This window comes from Anastrepha obliqua, chromosome 3 (genome assembly GCF_027943255.1).
Source record: "Anastrepha obliqua isolate idAnaObli1 chromosome 3, idAnaObli1_1.0, whole genome shotgun sequence".
In the NCBI taxonomy this organism is placed as follows: Eukaryota; Metazoa; Arthropoda; class Insecta; order Diptera; family Tephritidae; genus Anastrepha; species Anastrepha obliqua.
In genome coordinates this window covers 130,573,880-130,591,228 of record NC_072894.1, presented here as the reverse complement: position 1 = coordinate 130,591,228, position 17,349 = coordinate 130,573,880, and the positions used below count along the sequence as shown (strand labels likewise).

Sequence of the window (17,349 nt, the reverse complement as noted above, 5' to 3'; positions counted from 1 at the left end):
GACTGGGTGACTGGGTAACTGACTGGCGGCTAACTGCATCAGCAATCAGCTACCAACCACTGCTGACCAACTGCACTTGACAGTCGCTTTGGCACACCAACTGATGGCAAGGAAAGCCGGAAAGCTAGCAACAACAAGAGGAACACAGCCACGGCAGCCACCATGCGGCGACGCACAAAAGCGCAAGTCAAGTTCCATTGCCGAGGTGAAAAATTATAAAAAATCGCACAAAAACAAATGGCACCAACACCACCACTGGCAGACAAACAAACAAAATTGTTAACAAATGAGTAACCAACCACAAAAGATGTGACTGAGCATAAAATGGCAACAGCAACCACAACAATGCGGATAGCCTCGAAGCCAACAACAATAGTGCGCCAGAGGGAGAAAAAGTGAAAAAATAAAACTGAAGGCAAAAAATGGCACAAAAAAGTACCAGTCATAAAACGCGGTCTAACCAAATGGGAAAAAATTAAATAAAAAGTACTGCGAAATTCCAACAGTAATGACAACTGCTGCCGTTTTAGTGTTGCTGTAAATACAAAGCAAATAATGTGAGAAAAAGCATAGAAATCTGCAAATATAGAAGAAAATAATATAAAAAACCAAAAAAAACTTCGATGTGTTGTTACCCACGCACCTGATAGCCGTGCAGTCAGGCCTTGATGCAGTTCAAATACCCGGCTACTCTAAAAGAAGTTCGCACAACAGCACTGCGGCACTTGTAATTAGACCCACAAAAAAATAAATACACAAATACCCGCAAGTAAAAGAATAAAAATAGTAGACACACTTGAATATGAGTACTCATAGCGCTTGTTGTTTTTGTTATTTTTGCTATTTCATACGCCTGCTCACCCAGTTGTATGCGACGATGCACAATAATCACCAGCATCAGCAGCAGCAGCATCAGCAGCAACAGCGCGGCGGCTCGACAGCCAGCGGCGCTTTGGGGGCAGTCAACTTTAATTGAATTACCAAGCCGCGAGGTGCGGTTGCCACAGTTGCCTAGCGTCAGTCGTTGCGTTGACCGCTTTAAATGCGAGTACGTTTGTATCTATGCGCATACATTGCGGCTACTTTTGTCTGTATGTAGTTCAATGCCTTGACTTTGCAATTTAAAGGCAGTTAAAAGTTCAAAGCAACGTTAAATGAATGAATGAACCTCCATTACTATCCTCGGTGCCCGGTTGAGGTGGGCAAATGCTGTTGCAGCAACCGTTTGACAATTTATTTTACGACACTACATTCATAACTTAAAACATAAAAGTTAAAAAACAAAAAAATACAAATGAAAACGACGAGCGCAGGTCAAAATTCAAGTCAAAAGTTTTGAAGCTTCTACTGAAATGTGATGCAATCCTTTGAAAAGGCTTTTCACTGCAGCCAGCCGTCAGCCACCAGCGCGCTTTCTCCGCTTCATTTTATGAGACGCTCTAGATTTGAAAATAACGGCACTACTTAGAAATTTTACAAAAGGCATTTCTGAAAGTTCAAGACTCCAACAGCCTTGCATAAAGCCAGCTTGGGAAATCTGCTGTTGTGGATTTTTTTAGTAAAAGACAAGTAAAGCCTAAAATAGTTGCACATTTTCGGATCTACTCTGAACTACATTTCATCGAGGTAGGTAGGTAGGTAGGGGAAATGGTTGAACTACCACTCGGCGCTCCTCCAGTAGCACTAAAACGTAGTTTTAATACCATTCTGAGACCTCCAAACAAGCAGATATCTACAGCAAACCAGAGCTATTGTAATGGAGAAAATTGATGGGATTTAGGTTGGCGCACATTTCATATGCAAAAGTAGACCTTTTCTAATTCGGACTCCCCTTAGAGTACCTACACTGGTATAAGAGCAGAATAAATAGATTAGATAGCATTTTTTTAGTAACGATTCCTCCTCGACAGACAATAGTAAACCGCTGATACTCTGCCATAAAATTCGTCTACTACCAAATGTACGCTTTTGAAATTGAAACTCACGCATAGATGGCGCTAACTGCCAATGTATAAATTTTCAAGACGACAAGTTTGTCACAAATGCATGGCGCATAAGAGCAATAATTACACCGGGAAGCAACCAAAAAAAGACAAAAATCCGTTAGTATAATTATGAGACGGGAAATGCTGTAGAATATTGGTCCCTAAACGTGCCAATTTTTTTGTAGTGTACTAAATATTTTCTAGCTGGCCTTACTTTGATCTAAATGAATTGAGAAACCTCTTATAGAGCTATTCTGGCAAACAATATTGCCTTTAAGAGTCTAAACTAAAAATTATTAGCGCATATTTTTGCGAAACATTTTAACCAAATATTTTTCGCCAATGTGACTTATTTTGACCTTCATTTTAAAAAATCGGAAAAATATTTAATTTTTAGACACGATGGAGGGTTAAAATATCCCCGGAAAATTTCAGCAGGGGCCTGCTCAGGCGAAAACAGTGTGCCGTAACAGACAAAAGTGCACCATTAGTTTGTTTATTTCATTTTAACCCTCAATATTTGAACCCTAAATATTTTCCAGGTAGTAATTTTTCTTGACGACAATGCACCAACATTACGAGCAAAACGTGCCAAAGACATAGTAGAAAGCGCTTAGCAGAGAAGCACTACTTCTTGCAAGATGCCACCAATTATATTTTTTATAAAATTCTGGCTTGTTTTCATCGACTGGGTGCGCAGGCACTTCGCTTCTTAAATAATGTGAAAGAAGGTACTGATGACGGAAGATTTTTTAACGAGGTGTTACAAATTATTTGACTCAAATATCTTCCACCATTTCCGAACAAAGGGTAATTTTTATTGGAAAAAAAATCCGTTTTAAAAAGTGCACACCAAACCAAGTAAGGGCTTAATGCTCTCCAATAGATTTGCAAAATGATAATTTTCTACTGTGATTAATAACATAAATTAATGAAATCATAAATATACAGACTTGAAAAATTAATTAAATGGAATTTAATTATAAAAACTTACGCCACAAGTCCGCCTAGAAAAGCGACTGGTCCGCCACCGATTAGGCGTATCTTCCGATGACACGAATCGAACAACGAGGTTCTGGTTGGTGCCTGTGTTGTTGGCGACATTGTAACGACCGATGCGGCCGATGCAACACTGGAGGCGTTCGAGTTGGTGCCGGAGGTCGCGGTGCTTTGTGTGCTGCAACTAATATTGCTCGCGTTACCTACACTTGCGGCCGAGGCAGAAGCGGAGAGCGGCGCTACAGAGAACGCCGATTGATTCGATGACGCCGTCGAGGAGGCGGTCGAGGATGACGAAGATGATTTCACCAGAGGTGCTGTGCTTCCAGTAAGCGAAGCGATTTCAGCTTTTAAATAGTTATTATTATTGTTGTTGTGATTACTGTTGCTGCTGCAAAGTTGATAGTTGTTGCCAGCTGGCGATTCGTGCTGCTGCTGCTGCTGCTGCTGCGACGGTTGACCGTTCACTGTTGCTGCAGCAACCGACGCCGGTACATAAACGTGTTCCACCACAGCAGCGGCGATTAAACCATTCGGTTTCGAGCGCCCTGTTGATGATGAATTCGTTGTTGTTGTTTTCGATTTTTTGATACGCTTAAACGAAATGAATGGCGTCGATGACAAGAGGCTTCTTGCAGCTGATATCGGTGTGGACGCTGCTACACTTGTTGCTGTTGTTGTTGTTGTAGTGCTTGCTAAGTGTTCTTTTGCGGCCGAGGATGATGTGTTGATTTTCATGCCCTTGGCTTGAAATCGATATCCAGTAGTTTGTTTTTGTTGTTGCTGCTGTCGATCATTGAAAAATTTGTTAGATGTTTGCTTTTGTTGTTGTTGATGTTGATATTGCACTGCAGCCACAGCCGCAGCCGCCGCTGCTGCCGAACAGCTGCCCGCCTTCACTCCGACGGCGCTCGAGCCGTTCGTAGAGCCACCACCGTTGGGGCCGTTATTGACGTGGAACTTTTGTAGCAATGGACTCGTCGAATTCGTACTCAGTTCCACGATGTGTGTGGGCGTTCTCAACATAATTTCAAAGGTTTTTGTGCACCTCGAAAAGAGGTTAAATCAAGTCGGATTGGATTGAAGATGAAGCTGGTGAGAGGACCACAAGATTGAGACGCTAATTCGCAGGTAAACGCAAGGGCAACCGTCGTCCCACTTGCGCTGTTATTATTATTTTATGAAGTCTTTCGTTGTTATTATTATTCTTTGTTTAATTTTTTTATTTTTTTGAATTATTAACGAATGTTTACTTGGTTGCGCACTTTTTATTCCATATCACACTTTTCTTTACCTTTTTCTTGTGCGATGCCGTCTTTATCGTTGGTTTGTTTTCTTTTTTGTTACTTTTTTTTGTTGGATTTATTTTTCCCATTGAATTGTTAGTTGTTGTTTTTTTGTTTTTGTGTGCGTGTTTCTTATAAATCTTTGAGAAATTTTCCAAAAACAGAACTAAAGAGGAAAAGAAGTATAAGGAAAATTATTTTGGCTACAACAACGTCTGGGTCAAAAAGTCAACGCTTTGACTTTGTTGAATTCTTGAGCCAGCCGTTTGATAGGTCATTCATGTCATCATTCATTCATGCGTCCATTAATGCAATGACCTCGCTGCTTCCTTCCACAAACCAACCATTGACCACCACCATTAGTGGAGGTCAGGTAAGTAACAAATAAATATAATTTTTTTACATGCATTTATTTTTAATTTTGTTATGAGTCACAGCACCCTGTATGGCCGCAGTTTGTGATACTTTGTTTAATTTTTTTTGTTTTATCTTTGTTTTTCTGCATATCATTAGCACAAAATTTTGGAAAATTTATGCTAAGCACAAAAACAAAATCACACGAAAAAAAACAATAACAAATAAGCGCATTCAGCAAACGAAATCCGATAAGTCAAAGCAGAACGACGCTAGTGGGAAAATTTATGAGCTAGCTAAGTGGAAGTGTCGTCCACCAACTAAGCAAATGTACTCGAAAAAATATACCTGTAGGTGAATATTTCGATAAAGGGTGCCCTAAAAAGTCCTCTAATATAACCATGACGATCGCTTGACGAAAATTCGATTTTTCGAATTCGATTTTGAACTCTACAACCGAAATTCAAGCACTCAGAGCAAGAGAGCTCAACATTTTCGAAATTTTAGAAGCTTTTGTGAGAATGATGCTTTCGACATGGTTGTGTTAGGACCCTCAGTTAGGCGTAATATGAGCCGGCTTGAGTTAGAATTTGGACTTCAAGCATACTGAAATGTGTTTGAGGATGTACAGTGGTCCGAATGCATATATTTTTCCGGCCAAATAAGATGGTCAAGCGAACAACAATAAAACAATAGAAAATTAAGTAAAAGATTTTGGGAAAAAGCATGTAAACAAACAATTAAGGCACATAAAAAATTAGAACAATGGAAAAAACTGCGTTAATTTAACAAAGCCACACCAGCAATCACACACGGTCGGCCAAACCGTGAAACCAAAATCCGCTTATTTCTTAATGGGTTTTATTAGCCACTTAGTAATGTAAAATAATTGTACGTTACTTTTTCTGTTTACTATATTATTAGTTATTAGTTGCTTTGCCAACCGCAAGTTTTGCTTCAATATTTCGGTGATTAAACGAACAACACAAACATCACAACAAACAGTACTAGCGACGGACGGAACGGAACTAAAATCCCAGGGTCTGTGTGACTAAACAAAGTAACTGACTGACTAACTGACCGACTGATTGGTTGACTGCTCATGACTTACTAAGTACACGTTCGATCCCCTGAATTTACGTGCGCACATTTTTATGCATTTAAATACATTTGCGCGAAATGAGTGCCACTAAATCGCACCATATTGTCGAAATGGATTATTATTCGTATTCAAAATGGGTAATTTCTCACAGCAGTCGCGTCAATTGTGATCGTTTATATTATGGAAAATTTCGCGCATTACAGAACCAATAAAAACCGCACACGGACGGACTGAAGCATGAAAAATATAAATGAAATAAAAATATACAAATTACAAAAAAAAAAAAAAATAAAATATGCACAGACCAGCAAAATAAAAGCCAGCATATCGCTCATATAAATCGGCATTCGAACAACGTAACTGAAGCAAAACATTTGTGGAACAGCTGTTGCTCGATCTCTGACCACCAACCAATCTGCGCGATGGCCTCAGTGCGTCAGCGTCACATTTGCGGTTTCAGTTGTTGATAAGAATGTTCGCTTGCATATAAACTATTCACATGCATGCGCATATAGGGATGTGTGTAAGTGCATATGTATGTGGTACGTAGTACTTTGTATTCGCTCATAATCTTAAAACTCAATTTCATGCGCTTCAGTTGTTGCATTTTGTATGGAAAATTATGTAGACATTTAGAGTAGGATTACATACTAACTACATATATATGTGTATGTATGTGTGTGTATGTTTGTATGTACACATGTGCGCCAATGACCAGCCGCTCTGCGTCGACTGACGCATCGGCTTTGCGTGCGAAACAAGCCGAGCGGCACAGTGCGGAACGGCCGAATAACGCTGATAAAGGGCCTTGAAGTCGCCACACCGACCAGCCCAATGAGCCACTAAGCCAGATAAAGTAAGTTGAACTTTCAAGGCGAAGTAACCAGTAGCAGTACTTTGCAAGTATGTACGTATATACTTTTATTATTTCTTTAGAGGTCACTTTAGTTGCTTTGGAAAAATTAGGCCTCGAAATTAGAACAATCAGTGGCAACACGTACAGCTAATGGCTACTTATGTATGATTTGTAAATTTCATGACTCATCTCAAAGATATTGCAGTGTAATGTGAAATGCCTTACTCGAAAGAAAGATGTATGAAATCAGAGTTGGCGCAGGTGGGTATAGCGACCGTTTTAGAAGGTTTTTTAAAATAATGATTTTAAGTGTACTTTGAATTTTTTCACTTTACCCGGTTTGGCGAAAAAATGCAATTAGTTTCCACATGACACCCGACATGACAAGCGCTGAGTATCTAATTCGCTTGGATAGCAAATAATTTTTAGATAAGCAATTATTGTATTCACCTTATACAGTTGTCATCCAGGGGCACCACGAGGAGACAGTATGGAAAGGAACAAAGATCGTTTTTGACATTTGGAATGTTAAATATATAAACGCACTTTGTTTTGTATTTCAGCTTCCTGGACCCCCTCTCTCAATAGGCCTATCAATAGTAAATTCCCACGATATGATTTGCCCGAAACCCAAGCTCTAACTGCAACAATGGCTAGTGAACGAATATGAATCATATCCCTGGTAGTGCCTAAAACATTAAGTGATAATATGATGTTTTAGACCACTGTACGAAGTTTTTATCCTCTCACGTAAGAGATGTCCAGATTCGGGCCACTATAAACAACCTCTATTTGTTACGAAAGGCTGCCGCCGTAGCCGAATGGGTTGGTGCGTGAGTACCATTCGAAGAACGTAGAAGATAAAGTTTTTTCTAATAACGGCCGCCCCTCGGCAGACAATGGTAAACCTTCGAGTGTATTTTTGCCATGAAAAGGTCCTCATAAATAATATCTGCCGTTCTGAGTCGGCTTAAAACTATAGGGCCCTGCAATTGTGAAACAACATCAAGTCATACATCACAAGTAGAAGGAGAAGCGGGGCCAAACACCCAAAAGGATTATAAGCATTATACTGGAAGTTTAGCTGGTACGCCAAGGTATAACTATTATGCCCTCTACATACTCATTTCAGTACTTCATTAGATCAAAACGTTTAAGAAAAGGAGGTACTCTTAGAATGCTCTTTTTTCTAAACTCTAAAAGTGCATCGTGCCACTTCAAAGGGTTTCTTACTCTTTTGGTGAAAATAAATTTTCTTTAGGAGGCTTGTAAGCTCATTACTGTGAAATAAAAAATGTTAGATATTTATTATTCCTCCTTAATTTAAGTAGTATTTTTTTAACTTTTCCAATATCGAAACTAACAAAGTTATGCTGATAAGCCAACTCTAAAAGAAAACTGAAAAAAGTGATGTGAAAATGGACGTACAGAAAACGCGAGCTTTGTTAAAGGTAGCAACGCTGAGCATTGTATAAAAAAAATGGCGCAAAAACTATTATTGCATTAGGTTTGCAGTTGACAAAAGACTGTGTGCGATGAAGTTTCCCACCTCTCCGCTGCGCTGGTATGTAGAGAAGATTGCTCTGATTCAATGAATAATTTTTTTTTTTTCTTGAGATTCGGTTTTGGTTCGACTTTCGCAAACTTTTCGGCACCATTCATCTGCTTCAATATTTTACTATTACTACTATTTTTCTTTTTTTACATACATTTATTTTCTAATCAACACCGTCCATTATAAATCCCTGATTGCTCACCATTCATTTCTCCCTCAAACAGTGGTTCACCTCATAAGACACTGTAAATACAATAAACGTAATTATTTCACCCCAAAAATGCGTCAGAAGATTACAGCCGATAATGATCCATGTTGGCATTTTGCCCTTTCCAAAAAGTAGCTACGAACAATTGCAAGTGAAACGACCGCATTGCATTGCATTGCCTACTCATTAATGCCAAATATACAAAGTGCAGAGGGAATTTTCTGCATTGAGGCATCGCATGCATTGAGGCGCTACAGCAGCTAAGAAGACAGGGAAATCACGCAGGTTTCTTCGTGGGCATTTTAGAGTAATTTGATTTGAAAACTTGCGCAACCTTTAGAGAATTCCAACAAAAAAAACAGCAATCAAATAAAATGCAATAGAATAGAATGAAGGTCAGAGTTTGGGTAAAATAAGAAGAGTGTAATTGTGGAAAAAGAGTTGGTGAGCAAAATTTTTATTAGTAAATGCAGCAAAGTTCAAGTGCAAGTGGAATTTTCTATTAGGCATGCAAGTTTCCATGGCTCGCAAATTTGGCAAAGATTCAAGAAAAAAATTTGAAAAAGGAATAAAAAAATTAATATAATAAAACATGAAAGTGTTGCGCCATAGCAGCTGCTGCAACTACAGCGCACAGGTACGAATCGATTTTGCTATAATGTAAACTATCATCAAACACACATGCACCAATACATATGCATGCATATGTGCAAATGTTCCGCTCTCTTCTTGAAAGCTGGCGCGTGCTTTTAATGCGAAAAAATGTTGGCGTTGCAATTGAATTAAGGAATCAAGTAGAAAGGCCGAAAACCGATTGTAACTACGTATGTGGGTTTTGCTTTTATTATTTTTATTCATATTTTATTTTTAATGATAGTGTTTGCGGTGTTTTGCTTAATTATAGCCGCCGTTTCTAAATTCCACGTACAATCGCACGCGCACCTGGGGCGTTGTTATTTCTTTTTCGTTCATTCCTTCATAGCCGTACTACGCGGGTTCGTTCAATTTGTGCAACTAAGAATAAATATTTATTTAGTAACACTTTTTTCATTGCTCTCTTCTATTGCACTATGGGTAGAATTCAACTTCCCTAGAAAAATCTTGAAAAGTTTTGTGAAAACAAAAACTTTAAACCATAATTTAATAAAATAATCCGAAAATTTCCATGTGCTTACACAAAAATAATATTGGCTTCACATTTCCATACTCAAGTTCATATCTGAAAAAAAAAACTTAAAAAATGCTCATCATTGGCAGCTGTTGAAAAATGTATTCATTCAACCCTATACAACTGTGAATTTTTAAGTGTACCCGACTTAAAAAATTACCAAATTTATTTCTTTTATTATGACTATTTACTTATTATTTCATTCGCCAATCACATGACTAGGCTTTTCAACAGACTTTTGGAAAGGACTACTGAAAATACTTGCATACTACGATCATGGGCATTGCTCAACAGCTAACGGGAGCTGGTTCATGCTCTTCCCTACGAAAACAAGTAGTCACCGGGTCGCAAGGCCTCAATTCATAAAGGGGACAGTACGCGAATTAGAATATATTGGGTAGTCGAAAAAGTCTTTTCGTATTTTGTCAATAGATGTCATTGGAGTCATCTATCTCCAGTGCTACCAATCACATTGTGTCATATTATATGGTGTTAGAAAGGTGACATTTTAAGCTTCATTTAACCAAAAAAAAATTAAATTCGGACAAGTTGAAAAAAAGTTATAGCTGTTCAAAAATGAGTGAAAATAATGAAGAAATTCGCTATATTTTGAAATGTTTGTATAAAAAAGGGAAGAATGCTACGCAAGCCACCAATGAAATTTGTGAAGTTTACGGAGACGATGCTGTATCAGTTCGTGTAGCACAACAATGCTCGCTCGCTTCCGTTCTGGAAATTTCGATGTGAAAGATGCACCTCGCTCCGGTCGACCTATCGTTGAAAAAGTCGATGAAATTATGGAAAAGATTGACCAGGACCGTCACATAAGCTGCCATGACATCGCCAAGGCACTAAACATTCAGCCAGGATTGACGCCTCGAAAGGTTATGCTGTGTGTTTGGTGGGATTGGAAAGGAATCATCCACTATGAGCTGCTCCAGCCTGCTCGAACGATTGATTCTACACTTTACTGTCAACAACTGATGAGATTGAAGCAAGCAATCGCAAAAAAACGGGCAGAACTGATCAGCAGAAAGGGCGTCGTCTTCCATCAGGACAACGCTAGGCCACACACATCTTTGATGAATCGGCAAAAACTAGGAGAGCTTGGCTGGGAAGTTTTGATGCATCCACCATATAGCCCTGACCTTGCACCATCGGACTACTATTTGTTTCGGTCAATGCAGAATTCCCTTAATGGAGTAAAGTTGGCTTCAATAGAAGCCTATGAAAATTACTTGTCGCAGTTTTTCGCCGAGAAACCACTAAATTTTTACACTGATGGAATAATGTCTCTAGAAGAAAAATGGCAAAAAGTGGTCGACCAAAATGGTACATATTTGGTTTAATAAAGTTCATTATAAATATTAAGAAAAAGTTGAAGTTTGATTAGATATACGAAAAGACTTTTTCGACTACCCAATAGAACCTCAACATTTTGACAAGTCTTTTGTATATTTTTTTAATATTTTTCAATTTTTTATATTTTTTAATTGTAATTATTTTTTTAAATTTAATAATTTTTTAATTTTAATTATCTGTTGATTTAAAAAAATTTTTAATTTTAATAATTTGTTGTGAAAATATAGTTTACTCGATACTAAAGATTCAAACTTCATATTTTGTACAAGATTTATAAAAAGAGCATCAACATTTTTAATTTTATTTTTTTTTTAATTTCAGTATGTTCCCATTTTTAATAATTGTTTCTATTCATTTTTTTTTATTTTTAAATTTTTTATATTTTTTAAATCTAATATTTTTTTATAAAATATAGGCCGTATAATATAATAAAGGCCATATTAATCCAAACTTCAGACTTTGTACAAGATTTATAAAAAATCTACAAAATTTTAAGATTTTTAATTTTAATATTTTAATTTTATTATTTTGAATATTTTTTAATTCAATTATAAACCATTAACGGACTTTTCTAGCAGCTTCAAACTTGCACTCTATTGTACTAATTTAAATTTAAGGGGTAAAAAACTGCGCGGCAACTTTTTAAGTTTTGATAAATTAATCAAAGTAATGAGCATTAGAAAAAAGAAAAATAGTCCAAACCGGTAAATGTTGAGGGGCTATAATTTTTTCAAGCCCTAATGGCAATGGCCTATCCTCATCTGAACAACCCTTTTAGGCCAATGAAACGAATAGCTGCTTTAATAGCTGCTTTTCCTGCGCTAAACGCACTACTTTTTTGAATATCAGTCGGTGTCGCAGAGTATCACTTATTTTTCTAAGGTAGCACATTCTGTACATCACTCACTACATCAACTACTTTGTTGTTATCGAAAATCGGTACGGTCTTAAAATCTGCAAGTATCCCATGTTTTAATTTTTTTTTTGTTGTTTCTTTTTTTCTTTTGTTTTCTTTTTTTCTTTACTTTTCCTTTTTTTTTGTATAAGTTTTTTGAGCCGATTTTCCTGACAGTGAGCATCGTAAACTCTACCTAATATCATCTCGTATATCGGCCTCCTGTGATGCCATAGCGCGTGTGGTGCCCGCTCGCAGCATGATTCTGTAGGCAGCACGACTCTGCGTTCTACGGCAATGTGAAATTTCTCGTCAAAAACCCGTCTCTTCTTCGACAGTGGTACACAGGGACCGAAAAATGTGCTCCTGTTGTGTGCGCAGGTAAATTTGTTGAGCAGTACTGAGAGGTGGAACGAGCGTGAAGAGGCGAATAAGCTTGTTGACTCTTGCGATTGCAATTTTTCGACATTGAGTATAAATGCAAATTTTTTGCTACGCAGGTTCTCGGATCATTCATAAGTATTTCTAAAACTGGAGATACTTTAATTCCGTCAATTCATTAGAATCAAAAAACCAAAAATATTTCGTTAGTACATGGATAAATCTCGTTACTGGACGAAGGAAAAAAAAAAAATTTAATTTGAATTTTTGACAGACTTTGAACAAAAAAACACATTTTTTGGTCAAATTTTCGTCATGTGTTGGCTCGAAAAAATTAGTTGTAATAAAAATAAAAAAAAAATCCTTCGTTCAATAACTTGATAATGTTATTCCAAAGATGTGTGCAAAATTTGAACAAAATCGCTTCATAACTTTTCGAGAAATCGTGTCCACCGACTTAAAAAATCGAGTTTTGAGATAAACGCGCATACCTGCGAAACGCTGCGCTGACATGGCCTGATGGGCGGAACTTCTGAAGGGTCTATCTCGTAGAATTTTACTCGGATCAATTTGAAATTTTAGGAGAATATTTTAAACATATTATACTATTTAATAAGACAAAAAAAAATCGATTTTTTGAAATTTTCAAACCCACCTAACCCCTTAACCGAAGTTTCGTGGGCATCGCAAAGTACGATGGAAGTAAAGTATTATCATTGAAAAAATGTCAGCCCATCAAAATTGAGTTTTAGCCGGAAAAGCGACGCATTTTACCCACAGTGCAATGTTATTGAAAGCATATAAATCGAAAGACAATTAAATGAATGTTTTAAACATATCTGCGCATACTCACACTTACCATTCAACCCACTTTGTATACTTATGCGCTCCTATAAACATCTCCTACCACCAAATCTCCTATCACCCCACAAGCCGCATAGAACAAACAAAACTTCTGATTTTTTTTTTTTTTAATAGAAAGGCAAATGCTTGTGCAAGCTTACAAAGTGAAGAAGTAGAAAACCATTTGTGCAAAACATATGTACGCATGTATGTTTGTAGATGAATTCGTCTGATTGTATGCTATGCTGAGCAGGTTTAATTAGCTGTGACAAATGAACTGAGCGGAGCTCAGCTCAGCACAGCTGCGTGCGGGTACAATGAACGCTCCACACTGTTTGTTTTCACGGGATGACTTTGCAGATCCCGACAAACCTAAGCAACGTCTTTGTCTAATTACTCTCTGTGCATTCTTAACCGATTCGCTTGAGCTTTTGCTGCTCGACAGCTCGTGATTTTTATCTAAATAGCTTGAAAAGGAAAAAAAAACCAAAAAAAAATTATCCACACTCGCTTGTGTGTACAATTAAATCATTGGCAATGGTGGCAAGTTCCAAATTGTACAAATGAAATAAAAGTTAAACAGAATTATTTATTTACTTTTTAAGAGTGCAAATGGCAGCGACAAGTAAAATTTGAGAAAATGGTATTCATTAGTCAAAAGCATATGTATAGGATTTCGCATGTGTATGAACTTTCACACAGCTACTTTAGTCTTTCATACTCCAACGCGTTAAGAATTCTCGAAGCGTGCTTTATTTTCTATGCGGATGCAATGCATTGTGCTTTTGTGAATCGCCATTAGCGCGGGTTTGTCCAAGTTAGCATTTATGGCGGAAATGAACGATTGGTTTTTTTCGCTTACAGCTACAATTATTTGCATAAAAACTCAATTAAAAAAAAAAAACATAATCGTTTTAATTAGTAACAAAACTATATGAAGATAGCTTCTGGAAAATATCAAACATGCCCATAAGCTCGTTAGCATAGAAAAGAAATAAAAGCAATAAAATACACCGTTAGTTAGGCGGCTTGCACTCAAATGAAGTCAACATATTTTCTTTTATTGAAATCGTTTTGAAAAGCATTGTAGCGAAGGCAAGGCCGTATAGTAAAATAAGTTAGATTAAACCTACTTTTATTATCTCTGCCTTGCCTAGTTATACGGCTCTGAATTGGTTTACAAAATTTACAGCAAACATGTCGCTGTGCTTATGCGAGAGCAGGCGATTGCTCCCCAGTACACACAGTAGCGATGGTCTTTTGGTAAATAGCATTTAACGTGTGCTGGAGTAAATAGCCACCACAGCATTACATCGTAGAGAGCAAAATACACGCAAGGGATCTATCGCTCTTCTGCATTGCATTTCGTTTGTCCTGTAACATATTACGTATGGAGGCAGGAATGGAAGCCAAAAGCAAAAATAATAATTTTGCAAAAAAATTCTATTTTGCGGGATGATGTCATCAGCTTTACAACTAGGCATTTAAAAAAAATATATTTAAAAAAAGTTTAAAATAATAAAAATTATAAAAAAAAATTGAAGAAATATTTATAGTTAAAAGCCGCAATAGCAAAATGTCACGTGGGCTAATATTGTTATCACCTCTTATCCTTTAAGGCTCTTCGAAGGTGGCATTACGCTACTGTAATGGCATTTCAAAGTGGAGGTAAAAAATGCGATATATTCATTAGCCACCAGTCAATACCACTGCGGCGAAAATGAAAACTCGTGTTTAATGATCCAATGCAGAATTGAAAGGAAAAGCTCACGATTCCATTCGAATAATAGGACTACGAAGATGAGGCACGCTCTGGTAGGCCAATCGTAAAAGTTGTATTAAATCGTGGAAATCAACGAAACGGACCATGATATGCGCACTTTTTCCATTGCCCAAGAACTCAGTTTTAGTCAAAAATCTGTTTACCTAAATCGAATAATGCTAACTATATTAATCTCAACGCCCTAACATTTAGTTCTAAATTAATTCACTAATTTTTTGTTGTTTATTTTTTGAGCCCACAATTTCCACTAAACACCCGAAAAGGCATTGATTAATCTGAATATTCTACTGCTTACTGGACAAAGCGCGCTTTTCGAAATTCAGCAAAATTAATATTTAAAAGACAGTTAAGTGCTTAAGCATAAGTAATTGTTGCTGCCGAAGGAAGCTATGCTGGTTTTTTGTTTGTATACAATTTTTAAATGTCAAGCAGGCGTGATGCATATGAAATTAGAAGACTGCGCTTCGCTGATAAACGACTGTCAGAGCCGATCGACTTGTCTTATGCTTATGAGCACAGTCGAGGAGAAGAGAAGCACGGATTCGAAATATGCCCAACAACGAAGGTGGCGACAACTAAATTTGTTGTTGACGTTAATGTAGTCTGCTTGTCCCGCCTCTATCGTGCCACCTACCCTCTCAGCGGCCTGCCGTCATTAAATTATTTCAACAACTGGCTGCTTAAAGGTCTGACAGCCTCAAAAACCAGGTAGGTAGGTAGGTAGTAAGACTGATTGGATTGTCTGTTGCCAGAAAGTTGTTGTACATCTTCTCGCGCTACCAACAAGACTGTCGTCTGCACTCGATTAATGCTAATGTGCATGTGATGAAGCTTGAAACTAATTTCCATGTCGGCATACAAATATCGGTATGCATGTGTGTGTGCTACAAGCTGCGATAAGTATGAGCTATTTACACAAATCAAGTGTTAACAGCCGAAGGTATTGCGAGGCAAGAAGTTGTCTATGGCTACGTATGTGGATGAAATCGGAAGACAACTGTGAGAAGTAGTTACTAATATATTCGAAGTTTGTTAGGTTAATGAATTTTACACAAACTTAATTTGACGAGACATCAATAATAAAAAGAAAATCGATTATAGTAGGGCATTGCACGGTAGAATTTTAACGAACCGGGCTGTATGAGAGAAAAGCGAGAGAGAGATGTACAAAAATAAGTATAGAAATTATGCTAAAAGTTGGGGCAGCCATATGGAAAATTTGAAATTAATTCAGTTTGGGGCGGATTACTAAGTTACAGAAATTGTGCTTTTCAAATAATTTATGCTGGATGGGAAAAAGTACAACACGCGCGCCTAACATTAGGGATAGCTAGTGTTGGAAGGGGTATGTGCATGACAAGGGACAAATACTTAACAAATTAGGTATTCTATTTTTTAGACTCTTCAAACCCTCAAACCCTTTTAGAATCCTCAAAAGCATTCTTAGAATAGTTGTGTGGCATTTCTGGTAGCAACAGAACAAAGTTTTCCACCCAAGGCAATTGGATTCGCGTGGAAGAACTTTAAAATTATGGAAGTAAATTTGGCAAGCATTTTTGTTCAATAGGATTTGATATTTCAATTTCCCCAATTGTGTAGTAAGAAATGCCTAGAGAGTGCTTCGCCTAATGTTTAAAGATCAAAGATCTTGGTGCGTGATTACCATTCGGAAGTGCACAGGTTCGAAACCTCGAGCATGAAGCATCAAATGATAGTATATATTTTTTCTAATAGCGGTCGCCTCTCGACAGGCAGGGACAAACCTTCGAATGCCTTTCTACCATAAAAAGTTCCTCATAAAAAACCATCTGCCGTTTGGGGTCGGCTTAAAACTGTAGGAGGAGGAGGAAGAGCTCGGCCAAACACCAAATAAAGTGAGTAAGCGCCAATAGTATATTTATTAATAAGCAAACTTATCGCCCTAATTTAAAGGTGACTTATAAATTCGATGATTGGTACGATTTGAGGACTTGAGGCAAGCAGATGTGGAAAATCGGGCTATCATTGACAAGTACACATTTTATACGTAAAGCCCTGATGAACGACTCATTGCGCCCATAAACAAAAAACGTCAAAATACTCTGGAAGATATTTCATTCTGGTACAACAACAACAACATCTCGTTTGAAGTTAATGATCTACGCGAATCAGCTAACAACTATTACAGCCTTCGAAAGCAATAACAAGATCACAAATATCGTCAAATGCTTAAAAAAGTCCATATTAATCATGTGATCGAAGCTAGTTTCTATATGAAATTTTATAAAACTACCATTTGGAAAAAAACTATAGTTTCCTTAAAACGTCTGCTTTTTTTTACATTTATGATCCTAAAAGACCCTTTGAAAATCATTTATTTAAAGAATTAAATTCTTGATAAGACAGGGCAGTGTATCGACATCTAAACAAATAAACCTAGGAAAGTATTTGAAAAGATTTTCAGTAAAATCCAGTCAATGGTTCCTATTGTTTTGGAGGGTGCTGGTTAGACACACTTTTCCCATCAATTCGACGATTTAAGTTCGGGAATCGAGATATCGAACATTATTGATGGATCGTCTACTATGATGGT

General features: G+C 37.3%; 1 protein-coding gene across 9 annotated transcripts in view; it reads right to left on the bottom strand.

Annotated features, from left to right (window-relative positions):
- LOC129241174 (MOB kinase activator-like 2) overlaps positions 1–17,349 on the bottom strand; it is a 117,294-nt gene that overhangs the window by 44,036 nt on the left and 55,909 nt on the right. For 6 of the 9 annotated variants that reach the window (XM_054877370.1, XM_054877371.1, XM_054877372.1 and 3 more), the window contains one exon: positions 2,980–4,436. The exons of 2 other annotated variants lie outside the window; for them this stretch is intronic. In XM_054877370.1, the coding sequence (XP_054733345.1) occupies positions 2,980–4,010 (1,031 nt within the window). In that variant the 5' untranslated portion in view covers positions 4,011–4,436. The remainder of the gene's footprint in view (positions 1–2,979; positions 4,437–17,349) is intronic. One more of the 9 variants, XM_054877374.1, reaches the window with a different exon arrangement.